The following is a 21,274-nucleotide window of genomic DNA, read 5'->3' as shown; positions in this document are numbered from 1 at the left end:
GTAACAACGGGCGGACGAAACAGACCAGAGGCACGGAGCAGACGTAGTCGAAGCCTCACGTAGCCAATCGAGCCGACCGAGTGGCGAGCAGACGATGAGAGCAGCGTCGGTTCGCAAGGCAATCTGGGAATGAGTTATTTTTTAGGCGTTGCTGCTGTACATGATGTCAGGCCGGGTGCTAGGGTATTGAACTTCCTTGCAAGCGGGGGATTCATTGCCTGGCAAACTGAGAAGAGACACACCCACCTAATCCTGAAAAAATAGGTGGGAAAGCGTGATATTTGTGAGTGCACACAAGTGAGTGTTGCTTTTCACAACACAAAACGAAAAGAAATTTCGATTCTTCCATGAATAACGTAATCGGTGAAAGTATATAAAGCGAACACGTCTGCCCAAATTGCCACTGCGTCTGAGAGGTCGTCAACGATGCTGTCCCTGAAACATTTGGTGTTCTGTCTAAGCGTTTCTGCAACATGCGCCGACGTAGAGTTTGAAAGTTGGAAGAAACCGACAGACAACAATCCTGACCTGAACAGAGAAAACCTTGGCGCGATGCAGGATGCCTGGAAGGTAGGATTTATTTTCACCGGGGATATAAATTTTTGTAACGATATTACAGCCATCTGCCTGCTCATAAAGCGATTGCTGTTTCAGTCGAGATCCTCTTTATATTAGTGAGTAGAGGGCAGGCGGATGACCGTGTGAATACATGTACCCGAATAATGCCTCTGCTGAAAACAAACCCAACTTCGTAGTGCAAGAATTACTGATTGACCTGAAATGTTATGACCGGAACCGTTAGTTACAATTTGTTTTAATGTTTATTTTCCACTAACGTCTTGCGTTATATTTGGGCAAAGTCTGAGCCTCCGATGATGCGTAGATGTTTTTAACCTTTGGAAAGAAAGCAGTTTTATTTTATTGGCAGCGGCTTAGTATACTCGTTTTCCAGGTGGCACACATTTAAAAGGATGACGCCATAAAATGTGATGCCTATAATCAAAATCAGCTTAATGAAGCTAAACAAACGCTGCTATTTTTGTTAGTGAATATCAATATTGCCTGTTTGTTCGTTTCTTGGAACATTTTTGTCTATTAATCTAATTTTTAAGCACGAACATTGTCTTTAAAGGGACACTGACAGGGTATTTATGCTCGCCGAGGTTTTCAGTTGTACGTGACATATAAGAACCCAACTACACAGAACAGAATTTGCGGCTCAAAATTCAGTTTCTTTCCGCCCGAAAACAGCGTATATATGTAGAGAACTGGCCGGTTGGAGTCGCGCTCACTCTCTTTTCCGTGGTCACGGGCCGTTTTCTAAGGTTTCGACGCGACCACCAAATTTAATCAAGGTCGTGGGTCATTGAAGGCACACAGTCAACGTTAAAAATAGAAAAGAAATATGAAACTCATATTTTGTGGCTCCCAAAAAGCTGCAAATACGTTGACTGAAAAAAAGTAGCACAGACAACCGGAAGCATTTTGTGCGTTCACTGCGTAATTCTCAACATGGCGTCATTTCGCGTATCTTGAGACTAGTGGATGGCAGCGGATGACTGGTGTTGGACCTCTACTTTAGAACTGTCGTTCACGGTACCGGCGAATTCCGTCTTCCTTCGAAAGAGCAATTTTGGACCGATCAAAAGAACTGATATTCATCCCGTACGACACGCCCGACCAGCAAGCCGATTGCACGAAGACGTCGCCGAGCAGTCGTCCCTTCTCGTGCTGAAGACATCGCTCGCTCAAACGTCAAGCACGAAGTGCGTACTTCGAGTTCAATACGCACGCGTACGGTTTCTTTACGATGTGCGAATGTGGCCTATGCGTGGTGCTGCCCGACTTTGAGCGGGGAGCGTGTACTGAAAGGAAAACTTCCTACATACAGTCGACTGGCTGCATTATTACGCATGAAAGAGATCCTTCAATAGCTCAGGCAATAAAAAAAATCCTTCAGTAGCTCAGTGGAAAGACGTCCGCTTCACAAAAGAAAAAAAAAAAAGGTTTCAGCCACACCAAGGATGGAACCCGGGCCCGCCGCGTGCACGCGGCGGACCCGGGTTCCATCCCTGGTGTAGGTGTACCTTTTCTTTTTTTTTTTTCTTTTTTTGTCAAGCATTTTGCGATGTTTATATTTCTTGTTTTACAATTATCACTGAAAGAAAGCAATTTTGGTAGACGATACGTCGCTGAATTAAATGGTATACGATTTCATTTGTGACACCCGCGATCTCAATGTAGTCACTTTCTACAAATTGCAAGGAGCATATAAATCGGGTAGCGTCCGTTTTCCCATCTTCGCGTAACTGTTCTACAGGAATTGCAGCCAGCCATTGATCCCGACCCGTTGATCTTTCGTAAACTTGTGCACTGTGCCGCACAATGCCACTTTCTGAACCAGGATACGTGAGACAACTCTTCACGCAACAGCTTGAGAGTATTCTTCTCGGAGCCGATCACAGGAATTCACCACGGCACGCGGGCACTCATTACGAATCGCTCACACTTAAATGTACATCTGGAAGTACAGAACAGCGAGCGGAAAAAAACATAACTGCAAAGGAATCGCATGGCGAAGGAATGCATGTCGTCTGCTACGGGCAAAAAAAAAAAAAAAAAAAAATTCACGGTTGGGTGTAGCTATCTGACTTCCGCCATTCACTCTATCCTCTCCACTTCCTCGCGCGGTGCGAGAGTTTCGGTTTCGGTTTCCAGCAGTTGCGTTTTTTGGTTTTATTAAAAATATACGTGACTCTGTAGCAAAATATTAATTGGGTAATGTTCCGACACCATAATGAATCGCCTGACAAAAAAGGAAAAAACATTTTGGGGAGTGTCAGTGTCACTTTAAAAGCATTTTAAGTACTTGTTTTTTACGTCGAGTCTACATTTGTCATTTTCGTTCTTCTGGAGAATCAATGAGAAGTTTTCACTCGTAGACTGCATGGATGAGAGTGGAGTGTGCGTTTTCAATCTTCATCAAAATTTATTACGAACGAAAAAAAAAAAATCGGTAGTCCTCTTACGTTTAGCTTAGCTTTGAGTAGAAATGTCTTCACATTTTTTATTTATCAGTGCATACCCATTATACCTGAGGACAGCATTTAATTTGTGTCAAAATAATTTCAAGAAACATTAATACATTTTCAGACAATCAAGTGGATGGAGAATCAGAGCTATTATCTAGTTTATAGTAGCGGGTCGGGGACAGAAGAACATTACGAAGATATTAGTTGTCTTCAAGTGCAAACAAGTGACCTCAATTACACATTGAAGAGCGCCAAATACACATCAAAATGGTACAACACATATTCTGAAACAATGTAAGTATGTTCATTGCCTCACAATGTCCCTACCTTATACGTTTTAATTAAAATATTCAACCAGTCCATTGAGGGGGTTAAATGCCTTTTCAAGAACCGATAGGTATCCACGAGTTTCACGGAAGCACGATCGCGTGCTTAAATAACTTTATTTTTTAGCAAATATTTACTATATACACTATTTCGAACTGTATACTGAGGTTTGAAAATAGGATGCATACCGAAGTGCCGAAAGCCCTCTCATAAAAAAGATAGGATTACTATTATAGAAGAATAGTTACATCGTCTGAGCACCGCATAAGCACTTGCGCGCAGCATATATAGATGGGCCATTATAAATATACATGGCAAAAAATACATTTGAAGAATATTGTACAGGCTGCGAGAACAAGCAAATCTTTATTTTTCATGGGCAGATTAAAGAAACATGTAGCAGTTATTGCTTACAAAAAATAAAAAATGAGGCTTTCTCGCAACTTCAAAACAGTATGGAAGCTTCGCAAATTGAGCCAACTAAGGCTGACAAGATATGCTTTAACGAAATCTGTATCAAATACGATCTTTGAGACATTTTCAACATCTTGCGTGGTCTCTAGAGAAAAAACAATAAAAGGTATGCTGATGAATAAAGCGTACGAAATCATTTATTAGTAAGTTTATTACATTGGCCCGTTTTCGATTATTTCCTCTTTAAGGACCATGCACAGAGATGAAAATGGTCCATTATATTTTCAAGCGTGGCTTTTGAGTCCCGCAAATGTTGATACTGTGTTTTGTAAAACTACTAAACAAGAAATCATGCATGCATGTACACGTGGCGGGAAAAAGAGTGAGATAACCTCTGGAGCACCACAAGCGCGTGCAACGTCTCAAAAACTTTCTTACCGCGTTCCACACGGTGGCATGTGGTTCCAGAACACCTCTGTTTAACTTCAATCCCGTTCGGTGCACACATAGAACAAATAGGAAACGTCGAAAAGACAAGGCGGTGTGGTGGAGTAGCATACTTGAAAGGGTAACTATAAGACTCAAACTTTGAAGCAACGCGCCGTAAGAGATCTTGTCTTTTGGGCGGCTATGCAGCGATTGTCTCATCCGCTCAGTACGCTTCATTTTATCTACATATTTTCGTCATATGATCTTCGTATGCTCTTCAATAACACAATACGTACATGACACTGGTTACTCTATTGTAACACCACAGTAAGTATGCGTCTCGATTCTGTATCGGCGTATACAACGAGAAAGTTCGTCTGTTTCTTGCATACCTCGTACGTTAGTTTACTCCCAAAACGCGCGCAAGTGCTTTTGTTTCTCCCCGACCTCAGGCAATGTTGCCTTTTGATTGGCATGCTCCTCTATTGTTCCGATGTGCCAGCGACGGATTTTGGAACACAATTGCTCGCCGTATTACGTCGATATGCCTGACTTGGCACAAGCGAAAGAGAACGCGTCCCCTTTCCCTGAAATATTGCGATTCCGCTGTGTAAACGCAAAAACAAAAAGAACAACGCATTATTTGCCGATCTGTAGCCGGGTGTGGCAGATATGGGAGTGACGGTGTCCCGTCATTCGGAGCACAGATATTCAGCAAAAACAGTCCGCAACCGCTGATAAAAACGGCGTCAGCTCCTTGGTGAACAGTCTCTTGTGTCGATCGCACGCCGGAACCTTCGGCGATGCTATACCTTCAACATTAGGCAATCGCAGAGGGTGCGCTGGGTTCCCAACCCAACGGGAGACAATGTGGTACTCCAAGTGACGTCACTTAAAATACGGGGTGAGAGTTAAGGGTACGACGACCTTCGAAACGCTTTTACGAAAATTCTCGCAGCTAACTGGCGAAATCCCGAAAATCGTTGCTCCCCTCTTTAAGGTGTTTAATCCGCACATGCTGAAAGCTTGAATGTGACCATAATGATCAGGCAGCGGTAGTAAAAGAATTTGTTTCACTGAGGCAAGATTAAAATACGGGAAAACGACACCCACTGTTGTGTGTAAAAACCAAAGAGGCCATTTACTCGTAAGTTAAAAAAGACATAAGTTGCCGGCCCCCACTGGGAGCTGGCCAGAATTTACAGGAACGATATCACAAGATATTCATCCATATGTGAACCAGTCTTATTTGTCCTTTCTCAAATATAACGCTTTCGCATACCTGGCACATTCATAGTAGCAAGCATATACAAACCTTTTATGGCTAAGAATTTTATGTTTGTAGCATAGTTTAGAAAAATAGTTTATTCGCTCAGATTCACGTGTCTGTGTCTAGTATCTTTTGGATGGTATTGAAGAAGAAAAATTTGGGTTGTGTGGATATTTATACCCCGTGTAGTTGGTCAGCCATTTCAAAGTTGCGAGGAGTCGCTCGCTGTAGATGAGCAATTTAGCCAGTGCAGTACAACCGCTAGCCTGGGGTCTTTAACGTGCACCACGGAGTAGTGATACACGACCGCATGCCGGTACGATGCTCATCCAGATCGAAACGGGCGCGGGTGGGGATTGAACTCAGGATACTGGGCTCTGCAGCGCGAGCTTTCTATACACGTGCTCCGAGCTGGTGTGCGCTAGACCACTTTTTTGTATTTATTACTCAAAAATGGGTGGTAGAAACAATCAAAACACACTCTAACATGGTTACCCCTTATTTACATTCAAAGTGTTTTGTGATGGTCATAGGGAAATACGAAGAAAGAGGTCTACGGTAACATATCTCGAATAGGGTCACATCTCTAAAAGTCGGGAAGATGAGCACATTTGTCAAGAAGTGTATACTATTCTGGGCGTTTGTTAAGGTGGTCGTACACATTACGTACATGCGACACAGTTTCTATGACATTGGACTTCGTGGACCGTGGAGGATCAGCATTTCTATCAAAAATCCTTGTTTTCCGAAGGCTATGCAGACCCATCAACGTGAACAAGTCACAAGGAAAAGTATCATTATGATTTAAAGGCAAAAAAAAACAACATTAAGATATTCCTTCAATGTCCTTTGTAGGACATCCCAAAACAAATTCAGCCACCGATCCCCCTTGGTTGTATTGTTTCATTAAAAGACAGGGTTCTTTTTTTTTAATGAAGAACGATTTTGCGGTCAGGTTTAATTTAATTTCCCTACTAAAAGATAAAAAAAAAATAATCTTGAGAATCCTTTCTTTTTCTCTCGCCGGTATTGACACACAGAAGGAATGAAGTTTAAGCCTTTTGATAGGTTCAGTTCATATAATTTAAAAATAAGCAAAGTGTTAAATATATTTTTTTTTAATTTCAAGCTAGGCGTTTGTAAGAGAACGAGTGAAGTCTATTGCATGTTGTTGAAATCATTTTGGCTAAACATAAGGTATGAAAACCGCTAAATGATAACTTTACGTTTACTTTTGGTTGCTCTTTATATTTCTGATTTATGAATTTGAGATAGGCTACATGCACAATGGCTAAAACTTATGTTACTATGGCCTTAAAAAAAGCGTGAAACATAATGCCTAATTAATATTTAACAAACGTTGTTATTTCCTAAAAAAATTATACCGAGCGTCCCACAAAGGACGATGTAAACTTCGGGCTTTACACTTTCGCACGCCTTGTCCTTTCCTGTATCCTCTCCACTTTCTACCTTGCCCCAACTTGGCTCCCCTCGCAGCTTAGAAGAGGGGAGCGCTAAGAGGATTATCTTCCCTTCAAAAAAACGAGGTTGTACATCGGACTTTAAGTGTAAACAAGATGTCTACACATAGTTTTTTTCCCCCATCTTGTGCTACAGGAAATCAAAAACACAGTTTGTTCAAGCTGTAAAACAAAAGGATTACAGTATTGAAAATAATATGCAACTGGGTACGTACCTTACAATTTCTTATAGAACCAATTAACACTTCCATCGTTATGGCACGATTTCTGGCAAGTGTTGTGAGCGAAACAGTTGTCGCCGGGAGGCGCAATATGAATGCGGCAACTATTTGTGAATTTATGAAGCACAGCTTAATTGCCAGGTTGTAAGCCTGGGAATTAAACTTTTACGTGGTCTCCATTGATTTATTTAACCCCTCACATATGTTTCATGCTAAAGCTGCGTGCAAGTATCAATTTTTTTATATTTGAGTACCGAGTGCGGCTATGGTTTTTGTCTGATTTACTACAGTGTCATGTTTGTTTGAATAACTTCTGTGGACGCACAGGGGTTAATATTAGCTTAAAAGGACTCCACTGAGCTATTTTGTATCCAAAATCTGGCGGTACACAGAAACCGGTGTAAACATACTAGGAATACGAGGTCGTTGATAATAAGCACGTTCCTCACATCACTAAAATGTTGACACTCAAACTATACTTCTGGTTTGCTCTCCAACATTTTGGTCCTCATGTGTTCGAGTAAACTAAAATTATTGAACGAATTTTTAGCATATATGTTCTTGTTTTCCTTTTCAAAATATGCGCGTGTTCAGTTGTGTACAACCCTTGAAATAGTTACCCTTTTTTTCTTTTCTTTTTAGAACGTACTTCCATATAATATGAAATTATTATTCCAGGTTTTATTATAAACAATCGATAAAATGCCACTATAAAATGTACCTGTGACACTTAGTTCGCTTTAAGCTGAAGCAACTAAATGTTCTCAGATTATCTAAACCACAGCCTCCTGTATACTCACAAAGCCTGGCACTTCGATGGCGGAGCCATAGAGTGCCCGTTCGCACATTTGAAGCGCGAGGATCTGGTAGCACAAAGCATTTCTCAGGGAGTCTGGTATTCAGCGCACAGCTTTTGCAGCGGCGAGGACCCGGGACATGGTTTTCAAACCCGAAAGGAAAAGAAGCGGCAGCCCGAGGAACCCGAGAAGTACGAGCGGACATTCCATCGCTCGGGACAAGTGCGTTGCGGCGTCTCGCCACAGCGGGGCGCCCGTTACATGACTCTTGACTGTCGCTCTACCTCTCCACTTTTGGCGGCCGCGCTACGTTACAATCTGCCAGGTTTTGTCAGTATAAAGGAGGCTACGCCTAAACTTACAAGCTTCTTTTTTTTTTTAATAACGTCGCAGCGGGGTAATTGAGAGCAATAAAATGGCGGCTGTCAGCTATTAAAGCGATGCGTGTAACCGTCTAAAATATTTCGTTCGCGCGCGCTTGATGTGCGCGCTGCGGTGCTAGCATTTGTTTTTAATTACAGTTCCTTTCAATCTTTCTATGTGCTCCCAAGACTTACGTATTGTGCTCGGTTTTCCTCTCCTGCTTTAAGACTCCCCCAATGCAACACCGAGGTCTAGTGCATGAGTTACTTTTGACGAACGCGGGCAAGCTGACGCTCCTCCGTTTATTTGAGACGTGCCATGCTTGACGTACGTGCTTGTTCAGGGAGAGCATGTTTCGAAACCGCGATCTCGTGTTACCCTGTAAGTTTAAATGTAAGCGGATTATAGATTACTGCTTATTCTAAAATACATTTTGTAAATATTTAAATTCCTACGTATTTTTTGTGTAGCGTGTGGGAAACATAAAGTATATAACATTAAAACCTGGAGTATGACAGAAATATGTTGGAGACTGAAGAAAAACCAGTGGCAATTGCTTGCAATTGTATAAACTTCCAGTGCCAGGGTATGAGCAAAATGCCCAAACAAGAAGTTACGCAATTTAAAGGGTAACTGCAAAGAAAAAAAAGTTTTTTTTTAAATAGCCTAATTGGGACAAGCATGTCAAAAAACAAATTTTCCACGAGAAAAAACATTTTTTACAGCAATATTTATTGCGTGAGACTCATTTTAGTTTGCGGCTATTTCGTCCGTTTTAAATCGCGCGCCACGAAGTTGTGATTATGTGACGTCAATCCCAAAAGGTTCTCATTGGCTAAGAGTGTGATTGACAGCTTAGATCTTGGTTGTTAAACGTTTGTTTTATGTTGCAATTTCCTTTTGAGCGGCATATTTTTATGTTTAAAGAATAACCCATGTGATGAGAGTTATTATTCTTTACAAAAGGTTTACAAGACGGGCACTTCCGTTTCGATTCATACAAACGCACGCTTCGCCATTCTTTCATGGCCGCCGAAGTCTCTGCTCCCGCCTGTCCCGCCTGTCTCGCCTACCTCGACTAATCGTTTCGCCGAAGTGATCAGTGTTTCGTCGTTTCGTGCTGACCCAGGTGCTTGAGTGAGACTTCTTGAAGTGAAATAGTGTGTGTTTAGCAGCTGTCGCAGGTGTTAGTGATAGGAAGCGACGCGGGGTTTTGGCTTTCATAGCGCGGTTCTTTCGTTTTCCTCTTTGCTTGCTTAGCGTGTTTTTTTTTTTTTTTTTTTTTTTTGTTTTGCTTGTTTGCGCGTGCAAATGCTGACTTTTCGGAGATGTCGGATGCGTGATCCCGACAGTGAGCCTTCCAGCAGCCATGTCGCCCCGAAAGGAATGCTATTTGGCTGGAGGCAATCGAGCGTTCGCGTAGCGACCGACGTGTCTAGTTACGTTCTCGTCATATCTCTCTGGAAGCCGTCGAGATTCGCCCCGTGTGCACCTAACGTCCGCGACTAGACAGAAAATAAAAAAGCACTATGTCCACTACGGAAAAATGGTCTCAGTTCATGCATCTGTAGGCAGGTACGAAATCGTGCCCAAATTTATTCATACCGCACGATGCAACACGTCGCTGTGCAAACGCAGTCCAACACGAAGCATAAAAACGGCAGATTTAAGACAACAATTCGGAGTCCATTGTTCAATTAAAACGACGTAATTTTTGTTGAAAACGCCCGCAGCTTTTTACTCACGGTATGCGTCGGGAAACTTGCACATTTTGAAACTGAACGAGGCAGATTTAATTTTAAAAACGCTCCCAGCGTCCTCCCGGACCAGTTTGACTGGATCAGCTGACGACGACGGGACTTAACTGGTTGAACGTCAACCCCACAACAACCAATTTGCGCTCCGTGTTAGCACCGCGTTACACACACCACGAACGTTTCAGCTCCGTCGCATCGCCGTGTTGCACCAAACAGAACGAGATCGCCGAAACCAACGCAGCGCTGTCGTGAACCTTGGCTTGTGGTTGCGCACTCGTGGATTCTGTGACTCCCTTCGCTTTCAAAGCGCGCACGACGATTACGAACGATACTTTCCGTCTTGCGGGAACATCATAGGCGCACTTCTCCGGTCACGTCTTCGCTACATGTGCTCGCAAACCGCGTCAAACCAAAACAATACGAAAATACCGCGGCCTGGCGTAGTTGCCAGATCTTGCCGGAAGTCGAGACGCTGCGTCGTTCGTTCAACTCTGCAACGCAAGGAGAGTGAGGGGCGGGGCGTACTCCTCTTCCGCGGGGGTCGAAAGAGCGGGAGTTTCAAATGTGGAGAGGTTCTGACTCTACTAAATTACGTCCTGTGGCGTAAATATTGATAAAAAAAATCATTTTTTTCGCGGAACATTTGTTTTGTGACATGCTTGTCCCAATTAGGCTGTTTAAAAAAAAACTTTTTTTTCTTTGCAGTTACAATTTAAGACGGACAGAAAGTTACGCACAAACGCTATATAGGAAACCCTTTCCTTTCGTTTTTATTCGAGGCGTGAACGTGAAAGACTTTCGTCACCAACATCTACGAACCAGAAAGCCCAATGGCGTATTCACCTGGCTACATTGTGGGCACTCGACGGCCTTAGTCGAAAAGCTCTGTTTCTCCAACGTTGAGCGGAGCGGACGCAGCTTGGCGCAGAACGCGCGCGTTTGATTACCCGGCGAGCAGGACTCGCTATCTGCGAGCAATAAGTATTTGTGCGCGCTGCGCTACGCCGCGCTTATTACACTCGACGTCGGATCATACGAGAGCCTTAAATGATTGGCGCAATACACAATTTTCTTAAGTGCACCACAGCAGCACTAGTCGTCGCCATTTTTTGGGCACGAAGCGAGGGATTTAGTCCCAGTCTTTGCCGACCGCTGATGCAGCACTCGTCTTTAAGATGACCTCAGTGTACACGCTCAAACAACGGCGTACTCAAATAGTTGACCCACAAGCTATTGGTGTGGACACTTTTAAATGGGTTCTATCATCCATGGCTACATACTCATTTTCTGTCTTCTTTACTTGTTTTGTCTAATTGCTGACGCCGTTTATTGTTGACTGCAATTATAGCTGTTTGAGGCATTTTTTTTCTACTTATTTTACACTGGATTTTGGCGTTAACGCCACACGCCAAGTCCTGACTCAAATCCGATCCGTGCGTATAGTGTCGAGCTCACAACGTACCACCTAATTAATAAAATTCTCCTCCCTTTTTCTTTTCAAGGCCAGCCAAAACCTAAAGCCACGTCACCAAATGGAAGCTGCTACGATCTCAAGTTCAACTTCCTCTGCGGATACTACGGCTGCACCATATATCATCCGGAATGTTGGCGAAGTCCCTTCACTGAATATTCAGAAAAATACGTGCTATTCAGCAATTCCTTTTGTCATATACTGAGATCACTACAAAATGTAGCATACTCTAAATGTGAGTATAATGAAATGCTTTCTTTACAATTGCAACTTATTAAGAACATTTTCTAGGCGCAAAATGAAAGTAATTAAATTTAAATATATGCAAGATATTCAACAACTTGGATTAAACAGCGCGGCCAAAAACAAAAAGAAAGTATAAACAAGACAGATAACATCGCTGTCGTCTCTCTCTTTTTTCTTTGTCCTTGTTTTGTCGGGCTGTTTTAAACCAAGATGATCGTCAACCAACCAGCCCAAACATACCTTTTAACAAGATATTCAAAGTCGTTTCGATCTTAGTATCAACCCAAACACTTTTCCAGTCACTTTCCGTCCAGAAACCAACAACTAAGCGGTCAATGATTCCGAAAATCACACAAAAGTCAAGACAAAATCATTCGAGCAAATTTCGATAAGTGTAAAAAGTTTACTGAGCCTTTACTCAAACAGTGACATAACAAAAAGATACACACGTGGCTTGCAATGACCTCACATCGCATACTTTTACACACCATGTAAGAGGAGCAGAAGTGAGCTGCTTTTGTAGGCATTTTGAGTGAGGGTTAATCTTCTATGACCTTTTGGGAGGAGAATAGTGACGTCTGTGCAAATTCGGGAGCCACAAAAGAGGATCCTGATAACCTGATAAGAGGAGAGCTTGCTCTTCCCCTCTTCTCTGGTGGTCATCGAAGCGCTCTTTGAATGACGTCACGAGCAGCCCATGTATACAATTGGCTTCTTCGAAATCAACTGATACGAATGAGGCGAGAGGCCCACTTCCATGCAAGCTAAAGGCAATAAACCTTTCCAGCGCTTATCACGCAGACTAAATATGCCGAGTCAGTGGGGTGTGGACGCATGCGCTCAGCCAGATATTCCCCATGAGAAAGCAACTGCGCATGCTCAGAACGCGTTCAACAGACCACAAGACAAGGATGGCAGCACGCAGAAGGTGACTGTTCGATGGATCTATAAACGTTTGCAAGCACGGTCTCTGAGCGCCGCCATCTTGCTACGTGTGTGGGCATATCCCATGAGAGTCAAGCATTTCTGAGGCGTACGCACGGATTCAAGACTGGCGCAAAAAACAAAGTGTGTTTTATCCACAGTGGCCAGACCAGCACTTGAAGCGCAGCTCCTTACAAACGTCTATAGGATGCGTCGTTGTCGGCGTAGCAGGTAGAATTGCACACTACCGTGGTGCTGACCCCATGAGCAAACTTATATGACTCGTTTTATACTCATGCCAAAGTCGAGAACGGTCCTTGTGAGATCAATGGTTTCTGAACATACTCAAGCATTCCACCAGGTCAGGTGAAGCGGGAACAAGTGTTGGGAACGGAAATTGCATAGATGCAAGGACAACGCCCACTCAGCCACGAACCTGGCGAAGAATTGCAGTCCTAACGCGTGTGTATAGCTACCATGTTCGCCCGATGCTAATTTTAAAAGATACTCTACTTATTTCTTTTCTTCTATATTAGAAATAAAAAGACGAAAATGAAGTACGAAATCAGTGTAGCAATAGGCTGGAAAGCACTGTAGTTTATTAATATGCAAATACATCTCAAGGTACGAATTTCACTGGTCACAAAGGTTGGAGATCTGAATTTGGTGCCACCCCGACTGCAGCTAATATTCGCAGCTTCAGTCAAAAAGTAGGATATGAAAAATAAAACAGCCCATTGAAATAATGCAGTGAAAGGCCCCTAATACAAGGGTACAAACAGTTTTGCTAGCAGAAACCGGCGGCCGAGTCGTGTGTGCTATCGCGTATTCTGATTTTAGTATTTTATTTCTACTTAGACAAAAGGCCACGGATGAAAAATGAGACTTTGTTTTTCCGGACATTACATCTAACTCCTTATCTTCATTCTACATGAAGAAAATCTATTCAAGTGTCGAAGTTAAAACCCCTTACTGTATACTAATCGGGGAACAGACGGGAGCCATCTTGCTCAATCTTTGTCTTAATTTTCATAGACATGTTAATATTGAAATTGGTCCCTAATAAACTCGTTCGGATCCTAAAAACCCGGAGACCGGTGATATTAACCATTCTGATGTTAGCGTGAGACTGAGGCAGGAAAAGAGGAAGTTTCAAAGTAGAAGAAAAAGGAAAAGTCGAGGATACGTCTCTAACACGGCTAAAGACAAGTTTATTCGGTCACCCTCTTATATACACTCCACAATCTTCACCACAGAACCTTCGCGACCTCCAAAGCCAAAAGATAACAAAGAACTCATCTCTTTCCAGCACAATAATCAAACGACCTTGACAATCCTACAAATCCCCCCCCCCCTCACCAACACAACCTAGCTCCTCTCTCCCGGAAGACGATCGACCTTCGCGTACATAGCGCACCCTCCTCCTCTCCTCCCCGGACCACAATCCCGAAACAACCCGGCAACAAAAGATACCAATCCACCTGATCCAAACCAAAGACACAAAGGAGGAAACCCCTTACACCCTTTCACAATCAAAAACCACTTAACAAAACTCTCAAATCCGCAAGAAGGTTTTTGCACTGCTGCTAAGCTGTAACGACACTTGACTAATGCAGTTGCCCATTGATTTCATTCTTATTGTTTCCTTTACAACCCTTTTGATGTCGTTTACTTGCCTGTGTACTATTTCTGTTTCGGACCAGCGTGGTATACAATTATTACATTCTTGAACATGTTTCGCTATTTCCGAATCAGTCGCGTTGTTTTTGACATTTCTTTTGTGTTCAGTCAATCTATCATTTAAACACCTCGACGTTTGACCCACATACTTAAAACCACATTCCAGGGGAATTTCGTATACCACTCCATTATCACACGGAATAGACTTTTCTCGATGCATTTTTGTGCATTCCCTTACACTCTTGTGGAAGGGCGTGAGCTTACTCAATTTATAGTCGGAACTAAAAACCAGATCAACATCGAACTTTTTTGCACAAGCCTTCAAGTTGTGAGCAATTTTGTGATAGTACGGAATTACAGTAGTTCTATGTTTTGGCCTTTGCTTTGGTTCGGCTCTACATTTGTCTGCGAATTTTACGGATAGCTGTTTCCCTACGAATTCATCCTGATAACCAGCACTGTTTAGCCTTCTCCACTGCCTTTTCACTGACTCAGCCAAGAAATGAGTACATGATCTGTCCATTGCATTTGTGATTAAAGACTTGACAATACCTGCTTTGACTGTTTTTGAATGGCAACTGTTTTTTGATAGCAGCGGTTTTGCGTTTTCTTTTTCATATTCCCAACATAGCCTTTTTTCATTGTGAATCATAAGCTCTAAAAACTGCAGTTTACCATTCATGGGTCGTTCGACTGTAAACCTCAGTTCCGGGGCAGCCGATCTGATCAATGCTTCCAGAGTGTCAGATAATCCCTCCCGAAAAGAACAGATCAAAATGTCATCCACATATCTTTTCACAAAACAGGATTCAGACGTCAGTTCTTGCAACATATCAGATACAATGCAATCCAAAGAATTTAGGTAAATTTCAGCTAACGCCGGTGCTACACTCGACCCAATGCATACTCCCTCTTTCTGTAAATACTTTTTTCCTTGATACTCTACTATTGTTGACTGCAAGTAATAATCAAGAACGGCAAGAAAACTGTCCACCGATATGCCTGACCGCTATTGGAACCTTACCAAATTCATTTCAAGCACCCCTTTTACCCTTTCCAACAGACGACTCTTCTCTAATGAGTAATAAAGATCCTTGATGTCCATTGACAACATATCTCCTTCCTTTCCATGATGACCTTCGAGTACCGTGATCAACTCACTCGAATTTCTCAGTGACAAAGACTTATCTAGAATTGCATGATTTAAACCTTTTTGAAGAAACACGGAAACTACCTTCTGCCAAGTGCCATTCTCATTGATCACCACTCTAAGTGGCATCTCCGGTTTATGATCCTTAATGAAGAACTTTATGCTCAACGCTGATTTTGACAGATTTACCATGGTCTTTGCTACGTCCTTAAATTCGTCTTCCTCTAAAATTGAAACTATATTTTTCTTTAACTTTCCGATGTTTCCACCCCCTTATTGAAACAAGGATTCCATCGCTTCACCCGTTTTCGTTTGAAATGACGATTTTGAAAGAACCGCGAATCTACCGGATTTATCCGTTTGTAGCAATTGTAATGACCGATCCTCTAACTCTTTTCTAACCGAGCTGACGACACGAAAATTCCTTTTCTCATTTGGGTATCCAATCCCCATTACGTTTTCCATTCTGCCAACAGCCTGTTCAATAAACGCCGCTCTTTCTTCATGCCTGACTATTCTTGCAACCGACTGTATAGAAGAAAATACATCCACCGTTGACGGTTTTACATCAATACAAAACTTCGGTCCGTTTTCCAACACTGCTTGCGTCTTCCTTGATAACATTACGCCACCCGGATTGATAACAGAACCTCCACAGATCCGATCGAAAAAACTAAAAGCCGGTGAGTCTCTATCCCTTCCCTCCTGAGATTTCATCTTAATGCTATCCAGAACATGCCTTCGTTTGACATACCACATACGGTTGAAAACTGTCCTCCTGATGCTGTTCCAAATGATGTAGTCCCTGTGCCGCTTGAAATCACCTCCCATCAGGAGCTCCCAAAGTCTTTCGGAAGCGTTGCGTATTTCTTTGATCCGGTGACTTGAGGCTTCTCTGTACGCCTTGAGGATCCTCTTCTTGCCGCTCCAATGGCCCCCCGACGCTGACAGATGTTTGAATGCAGCTGGGTCCACGAACCTTTTTCGGAGGCAGATGCCGAAATATGCAACCTCGGCCTCCAGCTCCGCCAGTTGACGTCCCAGTCGGTCCAGTACTTCTACTGCTTGAGAAATCCAGACGGTCGGTGTCGTTGATGAAGCGGTTGTACATGAGAAGGGGACCAAGCCTGCTTCAGGTATAATCATTGATATTGTAGTGAGTGCGCAGGCGAGCTGGTGGAAATTAACCATTCTGATGTTAGCCTGAGACTGAGGCAGGAAAAGAGGGAGTTTCAAAGTAGAAGAAAAAGGAACAGTCGAGGATACGTCTCTAACACGGCTAAAGGCAAGTTTATTCGGTCACCCTCTTATATACACTCCACAATCTTCACCACAGAACCTTCGCGACCTCCAAAGCCGAAAGATAACAAAGAACTCATCTCTTTCCACCACAAAAATCAAACGACCTTGACAATCCTACAAATCCCCCCCCCCCTCACCAACACAACCTAGCTCCTCTCTCCCGGAAGACGATCGACCTTCGCGTACATAGCACACCCTCCTCCTCTCCTCCCCGGACCACAATCCCGAAACAACCCGGCAACAAAAGATACCAATCCAACTGATCCAAACCAAAGACACAAAGGAGGAAACCACTTACACCCTTTCACAATCAACAACCACTTAACAAAACTCTCAAATCCGCAAGAAGGTTTTTGCACTGCTGCTAAGCTGTAACGACACTTGACTAATGCAGTTGCCCATTGATTTCATTCTTATTGTTTCCTTTACAACCCTTTTGATGTCGTTTACTTCCCTGTGTATTATTTCTGTTTCGGACCAGCGTGGTATACAATTATTACATTCTTGAACATGTTTCGTTATTTCCGAATCAGTCGCGTTGTTTTTGACATTTCTTTTGTGTTCAGTCAATCTATCATTTATAGACCTCGACGTTTGACCCACATACTTAAAACCACATTCCAGGGGAATTTCGTATACCACTCCATTATCACACGGAATAGACTTTTCTCGATGCATTTTTGTGCATTCCCTTACACTCTTGTGGAAGGGCGTGAGCTTACTCAATTTATAGTCGGAACTAAAAACCAGATCAACATCGAACTTTTTTGCACAAGCCTTCAAGTTGTGAGAAATTTTGTGATAGTACGGAATTACAGTAGTTCTATGTTTTGGCCTTTGCTTTGGTTCTGCTCTACATTTGTCTACGAAAGCAGAACCAAAGCAAAGGCCAAAACATAGAACTACTGTAATTCCGTACTATCACAAAATTTCTCACAACTTGAAGGCTTGTGCAAAAAAGTTCGATGTTGATCTGGTTTTTAGTTCCGACTATAAATTGAGTAAGCTCACGCCCTTCCACAAGAGTGTAAGGGAATGCACAAAAATGCACCGAGAAAAGTCTATTCCGTGTGATAATGGAGTGGTATACGAAATTCCCCTGGAATGTGGTTTTAAGTATGTGGGTCAAACGTCGAGGTGTATAAATGATAGATTGACTGAACACAAAAGAAATGTCAAAAACAACGCGACTGATTCGGAAATAGCGAAACATGTTCAAGAATGTAATAATTGTATACCACGCCGGTCCGAAACAGAAATAATACACAGGGAAGTAAACGACATCAAAAGGGTTGTAAAGGAAACAATAAGAATGAAATCAATGGGCAACTGCATTAGTCAAGTGTCGTTACAGCTTAGCAGCAGTGCAAAAACCTTCTTGCCGATTTGAGAGTTTTGTTAAGTGGTTGTTGATTGTGAAAGGGTGTAAGTGGTTTCCTCCTTTGTGTCTTTGGTTTGGATCAGGTGGATTGGTATCTTTTGTTGCCGGGTTGTTTCGGGATTGTGGTCCGGGGAGGAGAGGAGGAGGGTGTGCTATGTACGCGAAGGTCGATCGTCTTCCGGGAGAGAGGAGCTAGGTTGTGTTGCTGAGGGGGGGGGGGGGGGGGGGATTTGTAGGATTCTCAAGGTCGTTTGATTATTGTGGTGGAAAGAGATGAGTTCTTTGTTATCTTTTGGCTTTGGAGGTCGCGAAGGTTCTGTGGTGAAGATTGTGGAGTGTATATAAGAGGGTGACCGAATAAACTTGTCTTTAGCTGTGTTAGAGACGTATCCTCGACTGTTCCTTTTTCTTCTACTTTGAACTTCCTCTTTTCCTGCCTCAGTCTCAGGCTAACATCAGAATGGTTAATTCCCACCAGCTCGCCTGCGCACTCACTACAATATCATTGATTATACCTGAAGCAGGCTTGGTCCCCTTCTCATGTACAACCGCTTCATCAACGACACCGACCGCCTGGATTTCTCAACCAGTAGAAGTACTGGACCGACTGGGACGTCGACTGGCGGAGCTGGAGGCCGAGGTTGCATATTTCGGCATCTGCCTCCGAAAAAGGTTCGTGGACCCAGCTGCATTCAAACATCTGTCAGCGTCGGGGGGCCATTGGAGCGGCAAGAAGAGGATCCTCAAGGCGTACAGAGAAGCCTCAAGTCACCGGATCAAAGAAATACGCAACGCTTCCGAAAGACTTTGGGAGCTCCTGGTGGGAGGTGATTTCAAGCGGCACAGGGACTACATCATTTGGAACAGCATCAGGAGGACAGTTTTCAACCGTATGTGGTATGTCAAACGAAGGCATGTTCTGGATAGCATTAAGATGAAATCTCAGCAGGGAAGGGATAGAGACTCACGGGTTTTTAGTTTTTTCGATCGGATGTGTGGAGGTTCTGTTATCAATCCGGGTGGCGTAATGTTATCCAGGAAGACGCAAGCAGTGTTGGAAAACGGACCGAAGTTTTGTATTGATGTAAAACCGTCAAGGGTGGATGTATTTTCTTCTATACAGTCGGTTGCAAGAATAGTCAGGCATGAAGAAAGAGCGGCGTTTATTGAACAGGCTGTTGGCAGAATGGAAAACGTAATGGGGATTGGATACCCAAATGAGAAAAGGAATTTTCGTGTCGTCAGCTCGGTTAGAAAAGAGTTAGAGGATCGGTCCTTACAATTGCTACAAACGGATAAATCCGGTAGATTCGCGGTTCTTTCAAAATCGTCATTTCAAACGAAAACGGGTGAAGCGATGGAATCCTTGTTTCAAGAATGGGGTGGAAACATCGGAAAGTTAAAGAAAAATATAGTTTCAATTTTTGAGGAAGACGAATTTAAGGACGTAGCAAAGACCATGGTAAATCTGTCGAAATCAGCGTTGAGCATAAAGTTCTTCATTAAGGATCATAAACCGGAGATGCCACTTAGAGTGGTGATCAATGAGAATGGCACTTGGCAGAAGGTAGTTTCCGTGTTTCTTCAAAAAGGTTTAAATCATGCAATTCTAGATAAGTCTTTGTCACTGAGAAATTCGCGTGAGTTGATCACGGTACTCGAAGGTCATCATGGAAAGGAAGGAGATATGTTGTAAATGGACATCAAGGATCTTTATTACTCATTAGAGAAGAGTCGTCTGTTGGAAAGGGTAAAAGGGGTGCTTGAAATGAATTTGGTAAGGTTCCAATCGCGGTCAGGCATATCGGTGGACAGTTTTCTTGCCGTTCTTGATTATTACTTGCAGTCAACAATAGTAGAGTGTCAAGGAAAAAAGTATTTACAGAAAGAGGGAGTATGCATTGGGTCGAGTGTAGCACCGGCGCTAGCGGAAATTTACCTAAATTCTTTGGATTGCATTGTATCTGATAAGTTGCCAGAACTGACGTCCGAATCCTGTTTTGTGAAAAGATATGTCGATGACATTTCGATCTGTTCTTTTCGGGAGGGATTATCTGACACACCGGTGATATGGTGCAGCATTACAGATCACAAAAGCTCACAGTGATAGCCAAACTGGTGAACATAAAGTTTAAAATCGCAGAAAAATCTATTGAAGTGCTTAGTGTAATATCTTTGAGAGCATATTAAAACCATTATACTCGGTCTGTGAAACTTGAATCTTATTTTACTTTTGTTTTTCTGCAAAGTTATAAAGAATTCTTCCTTGTGTTTTTTTTTTTCCTTTATTCAATTTCTCAGATGGGGAAAGCTTATATTTATATTTTTGCCATGAAACCGCTTGTTTTTCGTTTGTTTTATCCTAAGCGAACTGTTATAACCTGAAATGCGCGTTTTTCCTTTTGCCTCAAAATATCGTTCTTTTTTTTTTCCAGCTTGTGAATTCTGGTTGAGAGAAGATTTGTTAAAACATTTGTCACTACAAGTCACTACAAGAGCACGAAGCGAAGAAAGAGAGGAAAAAGAGAAGGAATTTGACAGTTCGAGTAAAACTACGTATACGTATGATTCCTTATTTAAGGAGCTTCCGTCCAGCTGTCGATACGCATTTCTTCTCAACTGTGGATATCCGACATACAGAATTTATGACAAGGAAGATTGCGACAAGAGAGATAAAACACAGAACGCCGCATCGGGTGACGTAAACGCAAGTCCTTAGCACAATAATTTCAGCAAATACTCTTCCCGTGTCTGTATCGGACATCGTGCTCAAGCCATCTTTCGAGTGTCCATTGACGTTTTCTTTTGTTGCTCCGTAAATAGGAACCAGTCTAGTACCTAAGACAGTCATCTAAACACTGGGGGTGACTTCGGACAAGTGCAGAGACCAGCAGTACTTTGACCCATGTGATATCTCGAGAAGAAATCTTGCAGTCTGCAGTGCGGAAAAAAATACTGGTGGTAAAAAAGTCAACTTTAGCGAGGAGTGCCTAAGATATACTTGGTGTGGGTATTATATCAATAAAAAT

At 42.7% G+C, this 21,274-nt stretch overlaps 1 protein-coding gene across 1 annotated transcript; it reads left to right on the top strand.

Annotated features, from left to right (window-relative positions):
* The first annotated feature begins 426 nt into the window (after window positions 1-426).
* On the top strand, window positions 427-20,964 carry LOC115324369. Its single transcript, XM_029984902.2, has 5 exons — window positions 427-570; window positions 3,154-3,326; window positions 7,090-7,160; window positions 11,594-11,797; window positions 20,681-20,964. Exons 1-5 carry the CDS (start codon window positions 427-429, stop codon window positions 20,962-20,964), a joined length of 876 nt encoding a protein of 291 aa, XP_029840762.2.
* Window positions 20,965-21,274: the final 310 nt, after the last annotated feature.

This window comes from Ixodes scapularis, unplaced genomic scaffold, assembly GCF_016920785.2.
Source record: "Ixodes scapularis isolate PalLabHiFi unplaced genomic scaffold, ASM1692078v2 PGA_scaffold5__190_contigs__length_132052651, whole genome shotgun sequence".
NCBI lineage: Eukaryota > Metazoa > Arthropoda > Arachnida > Ixodida > Ixodidae > Ixodes > Ixodes scapularis.
This window is presented reverse-complemented; position numbering and strand designations above follow the sequence as displayed.